Source organism: Rattus rattus, chromosome 5 (assembly GCF_011064425.1).
Source record: "Rattus rattus isolate New Zealand chromosome 5, Rrattus_CSIRO_v1, whole genome shotgun sequence".
In the NCBI taxonomy this organism is placed as follows: domain Eukaryota; kingdom Metazoa; phylum Chordata; class Mammalia; order Rodentia; family Muridae; genus Rattus; species Rattus rattus.
In genome coordinates this window covers 68,221,938-68,239,820 of record NC_046158.1, presented here as the reverse complement: position 1 = coordinate 68,239,820, position 17,883 = coordinate 68,221,938, and the positions used below count along the sequence as shown (strand labels likewise).

Below are 17,883 nucleotides of genomic sequence, written 5' to 3'. Positions count from 1 at the left end.
GACCCGCCTTTGCCTGGGATTAAAGATTTGTGCCACAACACTCTTGACTCCTTTTTAGAACTTCTAAATAAGGCAGTTTGTAGGGTCTATTACCCAGTATAATCCCCCTAAGTCTTTGTGGACCTGTAGCTAACCTGGCCTGTCTAGTCTGTACCATGCGTCTTCATGCTTGCCCACCTATACATATTCTACTCCTGCCTCTGTCTGCAGAACCAGCTGGTAAGATAAATAAAAACACAGAACTAGTTTTTGCCTTTGTGTCTACCTGTTCTTTTATAAATGTATACATTGGGAGAAGTCTAAAAGTTCCCCTTTCTTACCCTAGATCATTAAACACCACTAACAGGGGGAAAGTTCTGACTGTTTCTAAGCCTTCAAAAGAGCAGTTATAAGTTGCTTGTCAATAGAGATGCTGCTATGGTTTATGCCGTGGCTTTCTCTGCCTTTAGACTAGTGATGGACTAGGGAATGATGAAGGCCATCTTAGGCAGGAAGGTGGTTGATAATTCCCAATGAAAGGAGAGTGGGAACAGTGGTTACATTATAAAAGGAATGGCTTACTTTTAGGAGTGGTTTGTGTTGTCGTGACTATTCTTTGTAGAGCTCAGCTACTTTTCAGTGAGTAAAGTAAAACAGTAGATCCTCTAGGATCATGGAGCCTGAGATGGGAGATGTTGGGCATCAGGTTGGTGCAGTTCTGAGGGATTGTTTGGGAACTCTTTCCTTACCCAGAACTTTTATCAGAGCCAAACTGTACCAGAACTGAAGAAAGGCTGCAATTTGAGTTCAGGCATGATAGATTAGTTAGAGATAAGAGTCTGGGACATGTGGTCCCCAAGCACCCCCTGCCTCTCTCCTTCTCTCTCTGCTACCCTTTCTAGAATCCTAGTACTTTTCCCAGTATATATGCACTGATGTTTGTACACAAGGAAAGATGTTTCCCCATACCTCATATGCTATGGAACCATCATCCATAATCCAGCTCCTTAGTAAGTGGAAACCTGTGAGTAGTGCTTTGTACTTGTTATTCATCTGTTAGTTCATAAATAAGTGATAATAAAGACTTGTAGCAAGTAGTAAGGAAAGCTAAGTGAGTCCTTCCAGATATAATGTTCTATGGGAAAGGCAGCAATGAGCAAAGTTTTTGTCTGTGATAGGGCATACTGCAACAAGAGCTGGGGCAGTTGAGTAAAAGGGGACATAGCTGTGACTTGGCTTAGCCAGTGTGGTTAGAAAAGGGAAGAGTCCAGAAATATTTAAGAAAAGCAGGAATTGCTGAGTGGTTGCAGATGGCTCAGAGAAGAAAAGTCTAGGGATGACACACCCACTTATTAGGCACCATTTACTAAAATACACTGTCGAGGAGAAACCTTTAGGGGGTGATGCTCATTTAAGTTTTTTGCTTTCCTTAGGAGAACAGTTCTCAATCTGTGGGTCATGAACCCCAAAATATAATTAGAAAATACATATATACATTATTATTCATAACAGTAGCAAAATTACAGCTATGAAGTAACAATTTTATGGCTGGGAGTCACATGAAGATCTGTATAAAAGGGTCACAGCATTAGAAAGGTTTAGACCCACTGCTCTAAGAGATCCAAGTGGTGCTGTAGATAGTTGGGAATGCATAGCCAGGCTTCGCTGGTGCCACAAGACTGAGGTAATTCAAGGGCAATGCTGCAGACAGCCCTGTGGAGTGGCCTTCCTTCATCTAAGGCCACTGGTGGTAGGAAGCATGAGTTTTCTTTGCTTCTCTGTTCAGTAGAGCTGCAATACAAGCCACATAGGCAATGCTAACCCTTCTAGCAAGTGGCTCACATTTTTAAGAATTTACAAAATGTTGTATTTTGATCCTAGTCACCTTCTACTCCTCTCCTTACCTAATTACTCCCATATCTTCTTCTTGTCTCCCATACCCTCTCACTTTTATGTCTTTTTAAAATAACAATCCATGGAGTCCAATTTGTGCTGACCATAGATATTGAGCATTTATTGGAGCTTGATTAACCTACCAGCAAATAGCCCCACATTTTGAAAAGGATAAAAATAAACAGATAGACTTAGTTAGGTAATGTCTTTATTTAAACGTAACTATATCCAGACCATTAACACATTCACTGGTAACCAGTATAAAAATTATTGAAATGGATGGCTCAGAGGATAAAAGTGCTTTCTATGGAAACCTGATGACATGAGTGTGACTATTGGATCCCATGGTGGAAGGAGAAAACAGACTTCTGAAGTTGTCCTTAATCTCCACGTGTACTCTGTGACACTTGCATGCCCACACTGACCTTCACATACAAAAATCAGTAAAATATATTCGTTTTTGAAATTACTGAAATAGTTTACATTCTTTTAAATACTAAATCTTTATAGTCTTAAATACATTTTATAGTGTATTTTAATTCTTACTAGCCAGAATGTGACTAATGGCTACTATATAAGACATTCAGCTCCCAGTTACCATGTTTTATTCTCAGTTTGTAATGGGGAAGCCATAAATGCAACCTCTAGGATTTTCTTATGGTTCCAGAGCTGTTGCTGTCAGTTGAAGCAATGTTTACCATGTCTGATTGCTACTTCAAAGTGAAGAGAGAGTAGTTCTGTTGGCTTTTAGTAGGTCAAGGTCAAGGATGCCATTGAGCATCCTGCAGTGCATGTACAGCATCTCACAACAGCATCTCACAACACAGCAGACTGGCCTAAAATGTCAGTAGAGCTGTGGCCAAGAAACCCTGATTTAAATCACTGGTTCAGGGCTGGAGAAATGGCCCAATGGGTAAAACATTAATTGTATGATCTCCTAAGGGCCTGAGCACAGATCCTCAAAACCTGTGTAAAGTTGGATTGGGTGGTTTGCATTTGTAATCCCAGCATTTCTCCTGTGAGAGGGAAGGTGGAGACAGGAGGGTCCCTGGGAGCTCATGGGCCAGTTAGCCTCCCAGATGCAACATCTAAGGAGACCCTGTTGGGAACAAGGTGAGAGGTGAGGATGGACACCTGAGGTGTCCTCTGACCCCCACATGTGCACCTGCACTCACACGAATGCACACACGTACAGCAAGAAGTAAAGTTGCTGATTGAGTTGTGGAAATGTAGGACAGCTTTGGTTTGATTTCTAGTTGAACTCAGGTCAGTATTAGAAGTAATCACAGCTGATGTTTCCGTCATCACTGAGCACTCACTGCAGCACCTACACGCATCGTCTTACTAGCTGGGCTCTGCCTTCGGTTTGCTTTGTATTCTGTATTCTGCCACAACTGTCTTGTTGACCGTTGACCCTTCGTGACAGCGTGCTACGTGTATATTGTAAAGTTGAAGTCGCTATCAAAGCACCTTTGTAAGCTGAGTTTTGTCTTCCTGCTCCAGAGCCTATGAGGCGAGTCTCATATTCATGTATCTTTTCCTGACTGCCTCGTTTTCTGTGCACTTTTCACTTTCTTCCTTTTCCTCCTCTCTCTCCACATACTCCACCTCTGTCTAGTAAAGCCCAAATCATCTCATTATTCTCCTTCTGTTTAATACAAATCTCACCTTGTTAGCATCCTTTAAAATGTTCTAAGTATCAATTGATTTCTAATAAGAAGCAGTAATTGTGCATATACATGTGTGTATTTGTGGGGGTGGGGTGGGTATGTCTTCCTCTGTTGCTTCACACCTTACTTTTTGAGACAGTATTTGTTACTGAATTTGGTGTTTACCAGGTCAACGACTCTCTTGCTTCTGCCTTCCAATACTAGGATTGAAGGCCTGCGCAGCTGAACCTAGGGTTCTTGTTGTTGTTTGATGATGGGGATCTGAACTCAGTCTCCTGCTCACATGGCAAGAGCTTTACCCATTAAGCATCTTCCAGCCCCCAAGACCTAGCAATTAATTTTAGGTTACAGGAAAGTATTTTTTCCTACCGAGTATTAATTTAGTAATAGTAGAAATATAAATATCCATAGGATATACTCTATTTGAATAGAATTAAGCATAAAACTATAATCAATGCTCAATAAGGAAAATTAATGTTTTCAAGATTACAAAGGAAAATGCTAAAGCTTTTGTCATAAAAGAAACATTAAGTTTTCAGTGAGATAAATGGAAAGAAAACAGCTCTGAACTGTGCAAATTTATACTGAAAGGTCACCATAAACTGATGAGATCTAAATGCTGTGTAGGCTAAGTTAGATCCATAATCTGTTATGTAAAAAATTAAGCAGCTGCTGTTGTCTTCCAGGTAAATGCCAACAAGTGCAGGTTCCAGCAAACTTATAAAACGTCACCATTTCAAGAAAATCATGTCCTTATTTCCTTTACTGAGAAAGCAATTGATGAACAAAATATGATTGCCATTATGCTTACTTGATCTGGAGGAGGTTCTCATATGTGTTCCAAATTGGTTTGGTGGACTCTGCACAAAACATCTCAGATGTGTAATTTGCCAAGGCCAAGGGAGTATCCTTGGATTTGAAACATATCATAGACTTTTTTTTTTTTTTTCAAATTCTATCACTATGACTTCTTTAACTTTGTAAAAGTGAGATCCTTTATTCTGCAAGGGCAAGAAAAGGCCCTTTGGGGAAATTTAGCTACTCTTTGATTCATGTTTTAAAAGCTACTAGGCTTTTGATTGTCCTAGTGAAGACTTTCCTCATGCCAAATGCTTTCAGACCCCCCCACCCCCAATCCATGGCACTGTGGTTTGTGTAAGCTCCACATGGAGTAACAGAGCCATCTGGTACCAGATAGGAGTGTCATCCTGGCTTAGTTGGTGTTTAAAACTGTGGTATCTGTAACACCCATTGAATGTGGGTCCTATTCATACACCTTGCCCCTGTTTTTTTTTTTTTTTTTTTTTTTTTTTATTCTATTTTTTTGGAGCTGGGGACCCGAACCCAGGGCCTTGCGCTTGCTAGGCAAGCGTTTCGACCACTGAGCTAAATCCCCAACCCCGCTTGCCCCTGTTTTAAGTGACCTCAATTTAATAACGGTATATAGAAATAGTAGAGGTAGACCGCCTTATTTTTTTCTTCCTGTGCCTTTTATAAGTGAATACTTACTCTACTGATGTATGTGGTGCTTTTTTATAGACAGCTTTCACTTTTAAATTTTTTGACAGTTTCACACATGTAATGATGTATTTTGAACATATTCACACCCAGTTACCTTCTGTTCATTCTTCTAATCCCCTTTCCCAGCTTATCCTCCTACTGTAATGTCTTTGTGTGTGTGAGAGAGAGAGAAAGGCCCAGACTCACTGACTTTAATTAGGATTGCTTACATGAGCACAGTTGTGTTGTGTGGGTTATTTGTTAGTGTTTTAACCCTCTAGTCAACCGAACGCAAGCTTAAAGAATAAATTCTTACCTGTGCATCCATTTCCCCCTAATTAAACCTCACAAATTTGAGAAGTAAACACATACCAATTTTCTCCCCCAGAACCCCTATTTCCTAGACTTCTCTGGGATAGTCAAATATTAATGTTCTATTTACCAAACCAAAAGGCAGTTTGAAAAGAACTATTCAACAGGTTAGTATCAGTCAGTTCTGTCTAAATTCCTAAGTTTTCCAAGTTTCTTAACATACGACCAGGAGGACTTAGTTAACTTCTAAAAAGCAACTTGAGGATAGAGATGGCTTTCAGTCCCCAAAACATTAAAGGAGGACTAGACATAGGAAGCAGGAGGTTGCAGAGTTGTGTTAGAGAAAGCTATAGAATTGCGTGGAAGGAAGGAGTTTGAGCCACATAGGAAATTAGAACTCTGTAGTCCTAGTTTGATGAAGGAGGGTAAGAATAAAAACATCTTATTTAGAGGGTTTAGAAATCTGTAAGGTTATAGCCTGTCTTCCCGCTCTTCTTGGGAACTTTAAAATATTGTTTTAAATTGTCTTTTGAAGTGTAAATACCTCCAAAGGTCCAGTGGTGCCTATCATTTCCATCCTACTGGGATTAGTTACTCATTTTATTACTTTTGTACTTTTAACTTTATCTGTTTATGTTTTACTGTTGTGAGGACACACCATGACCAAAGCAACACTTATAGTAGAAAACATTTAATTGGGGGGCTTGCTTACAGTTTCAGAAGTTTAATCCATTATTATCATGGTAGGAACAAATTTTGACGCAGTAACTTAGACTACATCTCCATGCACAGGGAGACGCGCGCGCGCGCACACACACACACACACACACACACACACACACACACACACACACACACACACTCACACTCTCTGGGCTTGGCATGGACTTTTGAAACCCACCCCAACTGACATACTTCCTCCAGCAGAGCCACACCTCCTATCCTTCTAATCCATTGGAGTTGTGTCAGTCCCTGGTTGACTAGGCATTCAAATATATGGCTGAGGCTTAAGAAAGAGCAGGAACTCTGAGCTGAAGCGTGCTAGACAGGTGTGTAACAGGAAGACTGCATGGGGAGGAAACTACAGCTTTCCTTTCTAGGGATAAGGACAGGTAACACTTCCCTTCTGTAGTGCTGCAGTCTCACCCTGTCACCAGCCACACAGCACCAGCAAAGACAGTTCCCAACATGCTTTCCTGACACATACCAGCTGCAAGTTGGCTATCTCTAGGCCAGTTGTGACCAAGTGGCTATAAATTCTAAGTTTCTGTGACTCACTTGGGTTTCAGCTGTCAAATTATTCACAATCATCCATAACTCTAGTTCTAGGAATCCAGGGCCCTCTTCTGACCAGGCACATACATGGTATACATATATGTAAGCAAAGCACTCATATACATAAAATATAATAATCTAAAAAATAAATCTTATTTTTCAAAAGCTAAGCAATATTTATATTATATAATACCTTTCCTTATATTTAAAACATATTTTTGGGTACAGTGTGCTACTTATATGCAAGAAATACGTGTGATGGTATAATGAGAGTAATTGGTAATTCTGTCATCTCAAATCTTTATTATTACTTTGTGTTAGGAACACTGAAAATCTTACTAGTTATACTAATTATATTACAGATAGTTATAAGTTATAGTTACCCTGCTATGCTGTAGACCACTACAAGTTATCCCTCCTATTTAGCTGCACTCCTGTATCTTAACTATTCTCTTCTTCCTTCCTTCCATTGGTCCTTACCTTTAGTCAGTCATCACTTGCTTCTCTCTGCCTGTTTGCTTATGGATTCATTGAACCAGTTAGATGTTAGTTTGTTAAACTGTTAAAATTCTAGAGCAATATCAGTAGACAAGACAGTAAAACACATCACTCTCATGAAAGATAACCATTGCACAGTGGTTGAGAAAGAGGGAACTGTTGAACCAGTTAACAGGCATCACACACAATCTCCCTGAGAAACCAAAAGGCAAGAAAAGAGATGCGGGAAGGGCTTCTAGGTAAAGGAACTTCATGCATCTTGATGCCTGTATGCTTTGGAGGACATGAGAGATCATCTTTATATTAGAGCAAAGATTTTAGAGGGTACTGTAGCAAAAGAGTGGTAATTAGACAGAGATCTTAAAGTCTTAGAAAGCCAGCTTCATAAATATGGAGCTGTAAAGGAAAAACTTTAGGTGAACTTTACTTAATAGTATTTGAGCAAAGAACCACTCATACCTCAGGCCACCTTGAGAACACAAAGAGGCTCACAACTTAGCCCTGTGATGTGGGCAGTAGAACTTGGGGTAGGAAAAATAGAGGTGAAGTACAGAGGTGGCTTGTTTTCTCTGCCAAGTTTGCTTTGTTTAGGTATGGTCAGAGCCATTGTTGGCCTGGGATTGAGTTGGCTGCTGTATTAACACTCACCCTGTTTATCTCAGAAGTGTGCTCCTAATTGTATAAGATGAGGGCATGACCGCTCCAAGGTATGGTTGAGGAGAAGGTTTTTATTGTAGATATGAGGGAAGAAAGTACACCCAGAGGCATCTAGGCATGGAGAGAGGGTAGTAGACTAGACGTGACTGGAGGACTGTACTGGGCTGAGAAAGGAGAGCAAGGACCAAGAGAGAAGGGCAAGGCAGAGGTAGGGCGTGGGCACAAGGTAGTGGGAGTGGACTGAGAGTACTTGACGAAAATGGCAGGGTTATTTAGGAAGGAGACCATAGGAGAAGGCAAGCCCACAAGCTGGAGAACTTTAGGGTAGAATACAGAGCGAGAAGAGCTGAGATAGAACCGTAGTGCCAGCAAGGACGCTGAAACAGGCGCTTGCTATGCTGAGACAGGCTGGAGGCCAGCATGTGCTTCACGGTAATGGGCACTACACTTAGCCATTCATCCCCAGTTTCTTTTGGGCCTGATAAAAGTTAGATGTTCAGTTAGCTTACTTGCTAAGTAGGAAATTGTAGTTTGTTAAGTAGGAGTGAAAGCATGCATGGATCCTCAGGCCAAATTTAGTTTAACAGACTTTTGGGGGAAGTCACAGTAGAATTTTAAGTACAAACTGACAACATTTTTAGGAAGTCAGAAGGACTTCCAAATAGAAGAAGGCAAGAAATGTGAGGAAGCCAATCAGGCTTTTCCAGGATGGTAAGAGCATATCAGATGGCAGCAGCGGAGAGTGGAAATGCTGAGAAGAGAAAGCTGAGAGCTCTGTGACCCAGGCTGGACAGAATGGTGCAGGCCTTTAATCCCAGTACTTGGGAGGCAGAGACAGGTGATTCTCTGTGAGTCTACACAGTGACCATGTAGACCAGCCTGGTCTACATAGAGACTTCTAGGACAGCCAGGGCTACATAGGAAGACCCTGAACGAATGAATGAATGAATGAATGAATGAATGAATGAACAACTCTGCCCATTTTACAGACAAGGGCTTTTGCTCCTTGTTCTTTCCCTTTTCCCCTCTTCCCCTTTGTCCCTTCTCTCCCCTTCCCCTCCCCGCTTCCCTCCACGTGCTCATGGCCGACCTTTACTCCTCTCCTCTTCTACTCTTCTTCTCTCCTTAAACCTTTCCACATTTTACAGACAAGGAACAAATGTAGAGAAGTTAAATGCATTATTTATAATTAGATAACTGCTCAGTAGCAACTTTCAAGTTTTATCTTAAAAAACAGGGAGACATTTTTCTACAAAATTCTGTAAAGCAAAGTGGACTTTATCTGGAGCCTTCCTAGCTTGAAAAGTTGAGAGAAATTCAGTGCAGATCCAAGTTGCCAGTAGGATGACTGGTAGGAGTCCCCTCCTTTGCCAGCAGTGACCCTTTGCACTGGATGAGTCAGAGGCCTGGTAAAGGGCTCTCATGGAAACAGAATAGGCATGGAAGCTCATTTATTTAGAGACACTCCTCAGGAACATCACCCAGGACAGTGCCTTTTCATCAAACTAAATATGTTGACTGAGAATAGATTTCTAAAGTGAGCACAGGACTGTTAAAATTCAGATTCATTTCCTTTCACTCAGACATAACTAATGGCATTAATTAAAGCAGAACCTTTAACTTAAATCTGTATAATTAGCTCTATGATTTCGGAAATGTAAATAGAAATTGATAAATATCCCCCTATTAGCTAACGTTGAACCACCAACCTTGGCATTCTTCTTGCTGCATCCTCACTTTTAATTTTATGTATGTCAAATCTTACCTAATTTTGTAATGAGGATCAGTCACATGACACTTTGTAATTAAACAGAGAAAGGTGTGTGCTGTTGCCTCTGACTCAATCTAAATTTTTCAATTTCTCATTAAAGGCGCTGCAAATTTAAAGCCTTATAAACTCTCTTTTATTTGGAAATTGCTACTTACAAGTGTATGAAAACTGTAAAGTTTGCAAAATGTTTTACATCGTGTTTCAAATATCATCTGTCAGTGTATGAACATGTGCTAGCTCCAGCAATATGTTAAGAAGGCAAAAAAGGAAATGTCTTTGCATCTCTGTCAGTCTCCCTATGACCGTGAGACTAGGTCTGTTGAAGGCAGTGAGGAGGGCAGAGGAGGTACTAGATAAATCTAGCCGGTGTAAACCTGAGCTCTGCCTTCCAGAAGGATCTGCTTGTGTTGATACTGGTCATGTATAATAAAAGCAAGATTCTGGGTGTTGGGCACAGAGTAGGAGGGCAGTAAATATTTGTTGGGTAAACAGCCACATAACAGCAGCTTCTCCGTTTATTGACATTTTAACCCGCTTCAAACAGTGGATTTGTCAGTCTGCACATTATATCCTTTGCTGAAATGATTGTTCCTATTTCATGTATGAAGAATAGTGAGGAAACAGGCTTATTTTATGTCCCAGTTACAGAAGCAGCAGTGATTGAGTGGGGCCGAACCCTGGCTCTGTTGAATTCTGAGTTCTGTAGCCTTTACAGTTGTACTTTTACAGTGCTAGAGATGGAGCTCAGGGACACCACCCCCACCCCATACACATACACATACATTATGCAAGCACTCTGCCACTGAGGTCAAACCCCAACCATTTTACAAAAATGTAAGAAAGTGTTACTCCCCAGCACACATGCACATGCACACACATACTTCCCCTCATACACACACACACACACACACACACACACACACACACACACACACACATCTCATGCACACTCCCCAAGCCTTTGATATATTCACTATTCCAGAAGTCCACATTAAAAACAAAACAAAATAAAGTGAAATGACATTATTGTTCAAAGCAGATTTTACTAATGAGTTTTTAGTGCCAGGACTGGTTCCTATGTATAATTATGAATGTGACTGAAGTGTAAGCTGATCTTTTCTGCCTTGGTGTCATAAGAAGGAAACAGAGAATACTTCATGTTATGTGATTTATATTAGGAAGCCCAGCCATTAGGCAAAGTATTTTTAAACCACATTAATATCTTATGTTTCTGTTTAATGTAAAAAATGAAGCCAGTTGGAAGTGGTCTGTGTGGAGTTAGTGCATGAATGGATTTTCATTTTATAGTAATTTATTGTCGTGCGCTCCACCCTCATGTCCAACCCAGATCTCAGAAATCTAATTTTCTAGTGACATCATTCTATCTCTGGCAACTGGTTGTGATAGAAGATTCTAGGCCCATGGAGATCAGTAGCACATGAACTTTGAAGGAACAAAATCTCGTTTGCTTTAAAGAATGAGATGTGGAAATGATTTTAAGTAGTATGAGATAATTTAAAATATTAATAAAATGCCCAGAATTACTCTGGATTTTCCAAGTCTTCTTTCTCAGTGTAACACAGTATACACTTTGACAGTAGTATTCTTTGTGGTCCAGAATAGGCCCCCAGAGTGTAGTTGAATGAGCTCCCTGCCAGTCCTCCCTACACGACCCTCTCCTAGGTTTATGAGGGTGGCATCTCTGTCCCACCACCAATGCCTTTCTGTTTCCTTGTTCTTCTTGGTCTGTCTATACTTCTGCTCTCTCTCAGTACCAGCTGTTCCACTGGGCTCTGCGGTGGCTAATTTCAACTGCCAACTCGATGGGGTCCAGAATCATCATATAGAAGGCGAGCTATCAGGCATACTCTTAAAGGGTTATTTAGCCTCTGGGCATTCTTGTGGGGGATTAATTGAGGTGGCAAGAGTCATCCTGAAAGTGGGTGGCTTGATTTCCTAGGGCGGGGTCCTTGACTACTTAGAAGGGGGAGAATGAGATGAGCAGAGCTCACCATGCTGCTTCCTACCTGCATGCAATATGGACTGCAGCCTCCAGTTCTCCTTCCTGCCTGTGCTCGCTTTCCTGCTGTGCTGGAAATTACCAAAAACAGTGAGCTGAAATGGACCTTTCCCCCCTTAAGTTGCTTTTATCAGGGTATTTTATCACAACAATTGGACAAAAAAGAATAAGAGAGGCCTCTGCAGTCTTAGAACCTCGTGAGGAGTGCCGGGGAAGTTTTCACTACTCAGGGCCTACTGCTGATTCCTGGCACAGTGAGAATTCTGACGTTACACAGTTGTGTTTTGCTTTCTGAATGAGATGATGTGTTCATGGCTAAAAGAGTTTTGAAGGCCCTAGGGGTGGGAGCAGTGACACAGAACCATGGTTCCTGGAGGAAAAAGCTATAAAATTCACTGGCAGTATAGGTTTAATGCTAATTAAAGATATCACCCCTTAGAAGAGATAGTCATCGTTCTGAATAGAGTTAGAACAATTTGTGAGATTGCTTTTGTGATCCTGTGAGGCATTGTGTAATAAGTACATGAAGCGATGACACTGCTCACACCCATCCTTAATGAGATTAAGCTGTAATGGGAATATTTCCATCTTTCACTCCTACTCACAGCACTCCCTCTCCCTTCAGCCATTCACTGGAAGCTTCTGATCTGCTATTTGGCTATTGCTGTCACCTACTGTCTCAAAATAAAACTGCAGCAGGTTTGCCTTTCTTCAAGAGACTCCCAGTGTTGTATACTTACTGGAAACAGTCATTGAGTGTAGCTGAAGTAGAAGTTTCTGGTTGTGTCAAGTGATGCAAACCCACGTGGTGTTTTGCTGAGGGAAGACCTGTGGGAGGACCTGTGATGTTTGGAGAGAGTATAAATAGGACAGGTTTCTCTCTGTCTTCCCTGATCTTCACTTCATTGAGAAAGGCATGGCAGAGAATATCTTCTGGCATCATGGCTGGTTCTAGTCACTTCAGTTGACTCATTCAGACTTGGCAGAGGCCAGGCGGTTTCTGCTGGATTGTGCCACTACTGCTGATTTGTGTTTGGTATCCTGACACTTCTAAACTAGACTGCTGGTGTCCTGACAAACAGATTGGAATTGTCCCCCCAAAGAACTCCTTCTGAACAGGTCCACACCCCTGTCCTGTTTGCCATCTTTCTCCCCTGCCTTTGGACAGTGGGCTAGAAGGGGGGTCAAAGTGTTTAAAACCCTTATTTAAAGTAGGCTTTTAAAAATTCTAAGCCCACATGTAGTGGCACTCAAACTTTCCATCAGAAGATTTAATAGTACAGTCTGCTGAAATGACCGGATAATAGAAGTAGCAGGAGAAATGGCAGACAGATTTGTTAACTCACACATGTACATCAAGAGCCACAATTAAAGTCAGATGGTTAAATCTTAATACCCTCCCCATGTGACAAGAGTGTAGGAGGAACATACGTAGTTGTAGAGAGGAGTAGGAAATGATTTTAGAAGTGATAAGTAGTACAGAGACAAGGTGATGGCCTGTGATAAAATTCCTCCAGCTATAGGCATGACTCCTGTCCAGTCTCATCTATGACTGGAGCTGTCAGTAAGAAGGTGGAAGGTGACCCTGCCCATCACTAGTGGATTAAGTCTTTAAGTAGAGGCAGTGACTTCAAGGCAAAGCTTCATCCAGAATCTACTGATTCTGAAGTGCCTTGCATATAGAATTTCAGCATCCATAGATACTGTCATTGAGTTACTATTTGCTCAGAACCGAGAGAAACAGCAGTTGTTAACAATACAGAACTGAAAAACAAAAACAAAAACAAAAACAAACAAAAAACCCACAGAACTGATTCCTCCCTGTGAAGGATAGCTAGCCTGGATTCTACAGCAGAAGATGCACATAGGAAAGCCGAGAGGACTCAGGAATCTTGGTGCCCGCTGTGCATTTGCCATCGTTGACATCTCTGCTTACTCATCTGGCTCATAAGCTTAGACTTGATGCTCTGAAGTCCTGTTATAGCTTTCACGGTTCTTATAGCCAGTAAACACCATCTTCCCGTGTGAGAGTTTATTTGCTTGTTTTTGTTTTTTCCTTACATGGCACCCTTGGATAGATAGCCCCATTTTCATTGTGTGAGCGGACAGCATTGCTAGTTTCATTGGCTCACTTAGCAGAGAAGATCAGAAAGCCGTCTACTTTAATACTTCATTCAGAGTATTACCCCCAGCTTGCTGAGTTAATTTGTGTGCTTCCAATTTTGTGCTTGTAGCACATGCTAAGGTCACAAGTCAACTGTTCTGCTTAAAAAGTTCTAGATTTCAGAACGATAACAAAAATAGCCCACCAGTTTTGGCTCTTAAAAGATTTATAATTAACTATTTAATAATTGCTAACTATTCATCCTTTATAATTCAGCAGTGATTAAACTAAAGTCACCTGAAATTAAGGCCTTACCTCTAGTTATTTGGTTTAATTTTTTAAAGTGTGTGTGTGTGTGTGTGTGTGTGTGTATGAGTACACTGTAGCTGTCTTCAGACACACCAGAAGAGGGCATCAGATACCATTACAGATAGTTGTGAGCCACCATGTGGTTTCTGGGATTTGAACTTTCTCTGGAAGAGCAGTCAGTGCTCTTAACCATTGAGCCATCTCTCCAGACCTTGGTTTAATTTTTAACATCTTTTATAAATGTGATTGCTGAAGACACTTGGTAGAGGGCAAGGTAAGATAAAAGTAAAGCTAGAGCTGCTGTTACTAGCTGTTTAGATATTTTTTCTTCTTCGGTTGAGCATGGAACCTACAAATTGCCTTTTCTGTCTTAAGGTGGGTTTTAGTGAACTGTTCAAACCCTTCTCACAGAAATTTTGCAAGAAAACCCTGAAGACTTAGGCTCAAGTGACAGACTTAGTAAAATATAGAAAGGTGTCTCTTTCCTTCCAACTATTAATGTAGTTAGTCCATTGGACAAAGCTCTCCCATCAGGCTTATCTGGCTAGAGCAAACTGACCATAACTTTGTTATTCTCTTGTAAATGAAACTCTTTTCTAATGCTTTGGTTTGGTTAAACATTGCTGTTAGTGTTTTGTTTATTATCCAATTACTACTGGTCACTTCTCCTAAGTGGCATGAGAATTCTTCCCTGTCTTTCTTCCCAGGTGAAGTTGTATGCAGTTTTAGTGATTAGAGTTGAGGCTCTTCTGAGTTCGAGTTCTGCCATGATTTCTCCTGTGATCTTGGGCTCCTTTTAAGTGCTATGGATTTTAGTTTCTAGGACATAATTTAGAAATTACCTAATGGGCTTGTCATGGCAGCTAAATGTACATAAATAATCTAGTTTGTGAATTAGTATATGTAAAGTCAGGGATATTTTATCCACCTGGAAATGTTCCTTATTTTGTGTTTCTTTGTCTTTCTGGGTCTGGAGAAACTGCCTATAACTGAGTATTCAAATACAGGACCTAATATGTGTAAGTGTATCAGTGCCAAACTGAGGTTAAATGATTATGCAGGGAGGGTTCAAGATAAGCTAAGCTATGGCCTCAGCCTTCCACAGATAATTTATCAGAGATTCTTGGCCTCACCTGCCCTCCAGGCTATCCCACAGAAGCTTTAACGTCGGGCTGTCTAGGAATGGACTATCGTGACTGGACATTTTATTGGTTGTTTCTATTGGAAACCTTTGTCTTCCTAAATCCTGTGATATGAGAATACTTCCCTTGCTATCTTTGCTTTCTAGTTCCTAGCAGCACATGGCTGGCCTACAAGCGTGTGACAAAATTTGTCACATGACTGAGTAAACTCTTACGTTTAGCAGTGAACAGGCTGAGACGTAAACTGGACATGACTTATTTAGGTCACACATTGTATGCCATGGCTGTAACTAAAACCCAAGTTTCCAGTCTCCTCCGGCACTGTACGTTCTCTGTTCTTTCTACTATACCATGAGGGTGGAAGGTGCAGAGGAATGGTTGGCATGTCTGTAGACGTCCAGTATAGAGGAAGAGCGGGCGTGGACAGGGAAGGCATGCAGATGGTAAGTACAAGAAGGCTCCATGAAGGAAAGGCATTTTAACTGGAGCAATAAGGATTTGAGATAGAAAGCTCTGGGGAAGGTAACACCTTTGCCAGGAATTATATTTTATGCAGTTGTATGTATCATTTTAGTTTCAGGAGGTTAATCTCAACATTTCAGTACATCATTATAATGAATGTGCTAGCTAATAGTCTTGTCTTGTTTCAGTGAACAACGTGGGCATGTCATACGAGTATCCAGAATACTTTTTGGAAATTCCTGACTTGGACAACGTGAGTCTTTCTTTGTTTATTATGGTAGCACAAAGAATGCATGAAAGTGTCAGTGAGCTGGAAGAATGATTCCAACTGAACCTCAGAGTCCAGCCATCTGCAGTTCAGAGCTTGGCTCTGTGGGGATGAACCTAACCATAGCTAGTTTGTTTGTTCACCCTTAAATGTGAAACAGGCAGCTTCATAGGAATGCTAGAAGGATTGAATGAAGAAATATCTATAATGTCATTTAAACAGTGCCAGGGTCAGTAGTAGCTCTAATTTCATTTTTATTGTCTTTATTTGATTAAGATAGCTCTATTTTAAGTATCGGGACATCAAAAATCAGTTTAAAAACTCATAAATATGTTAATATGTGGCAGCATAGTTGATTCAAGTAAACTAGCTTTACGAAAATGAGAGCTACAGCCTGGATACATGCATAATCCTTTAATGACAGCGAAGACGTTATAATTCTGAAGGACCATGTCAGGTTTTGAAATCAACCGAAGCTCTTAGCTGAGAGGAAATTAAGTGTTTTATTTTGGATTTAATGTGTCTCTTCACATTCAAATTTGACTTGCACATTTACCTTACATTTTTCATATTGGTATTAATTACTGCTTTCACTACAAATATAACACTGAGATAAAGCTGACGTCTACTTCTCAACCCCAACTCATATTGTACTCCAGTTCCTTGCAATATCTGCAGAAGCTTCAGGTGTGTCGCCCCAAAGTGTATTTGTAACATCATTACTTTCATAATAAACTTACATTAAATTATCCAAATTTTTTTGCAGACCATCAAGAAACTGATAAATATTAATGTGCTTTCCATTTGCAAGGTAAGCAGCTTTGTTACAAATCTGTCACCTTTTTTTTTTTTTTTTTGGCTCTTTCTATCTAAAAACACTGATGTGGAGTCTGTCAGCTCATCTCTGTCAGCTCTTATTTACCATGAGTGTTCCAAGTGAATGTGAAAGAGCTGACCACCACACACACTTGTCTCAGCTTACTCTCTAACAGCTAACGAACAGTTCTCATCATGTGTCTTCTGTGTACATTCAACATGGAGGGTAACGGGACTGCAGAACCCAGCTCAGGTTAAAGACTAAAATTGATCAGAGCTTTTCGCTGCTCATTGCTGATTGGTTTCCATTCTGACATACTAGCAGTTCACTGTTCTAGGGGAAGTCAAGAGTCTAGAAACCAACGAGAGTAGTTTTTTATTAACCATACCTAATAACCAGCCAGGATAGCCTAGCATAGTCTTTCATCTCAGAACTCAGGAGGCAGAGGCAGGCAGAGCTCTGGGAGTTCTAGGCCAGCCAGGTCTGCAGATCTCTGTCTCACAAAACAAGTGAACAAAGAAACAACAACAAAAACCAAGAACAACAGAAACATCTAGCCTGTTCATTTGCTAAGCATGTGTTGTAGTTGTGTTACTCGTGTATACACAGCACCGAGACTGCTGAAAGGAGCAGTAGCTAGATAGTAGAAGCGCCTAGCTCTGCTTGAGCATGAGCTGTGGACGTTCCTGTGAGGTGTACAACAACCATGGGGAAGTACTGCTAGAGGCTGAATCCATGGACAGCGCCAGACACTGTACATCTCAACATTCTTGCAGAAAGCCACTGCACTGTTAATCCTGTATAGACTGGCTTGTTTGAGGAAATGGGAAATAGCTTGTTACAACTCTTCAAAATACGATAAATATAAGTTAATAAGATAAATTATAAATTAAATGTTTAAATAAGAATTAAATGTTTCACTTCATGGTGGGCTCTTGGTGTTTTTCTCTATTATGAATTTTGAAGAGAAACTATGCCCATGTCTTTGTGTCCTGAGAGAAATAAAGGATGATCCTCACACGGCTGGTTCAAGTCCAAAAACCTAGTACTGCTACACTTGGCCTGATTTTTCTTGTATGGCTTTGCTTTTCCCTGGGTAATGTGAATGTTTAGCTGTGTTAATTCAGTGCTTACAGATAAAGATCATTGAGCAGCTTGTTACTTAAAATCCACCTCAAAGTATTATGTGATAAAATGACAAATATT

General features: G+C 40.7%; 1 protein-coding gene across 1 annotated transcript in view; it reads left to right on the top strand.

Moving 5' to 3' along the window:
* Positions 1-17,883, top strand: part of Hsd17b12 (hydroxysteroid 17-beta dehydrogenase 12) — a 123,845-nt gene that overhangs the window by 74,739 nt on the left and 31,223 nt on the right. The window contains exons 5-6 of the mRNA XM_032903770.1: positions 15,781-15,845; positions 16,627-16,671. Coding sequence (XP_032759661.1) covers positions 15,781-15,845; positions 16,627-16,671 — 110 coding nt within the window. The remainder of the gene's footprint in view (positions 1-15,780; positions 15,846-16,626; positions 16,672-17,883) is intronic.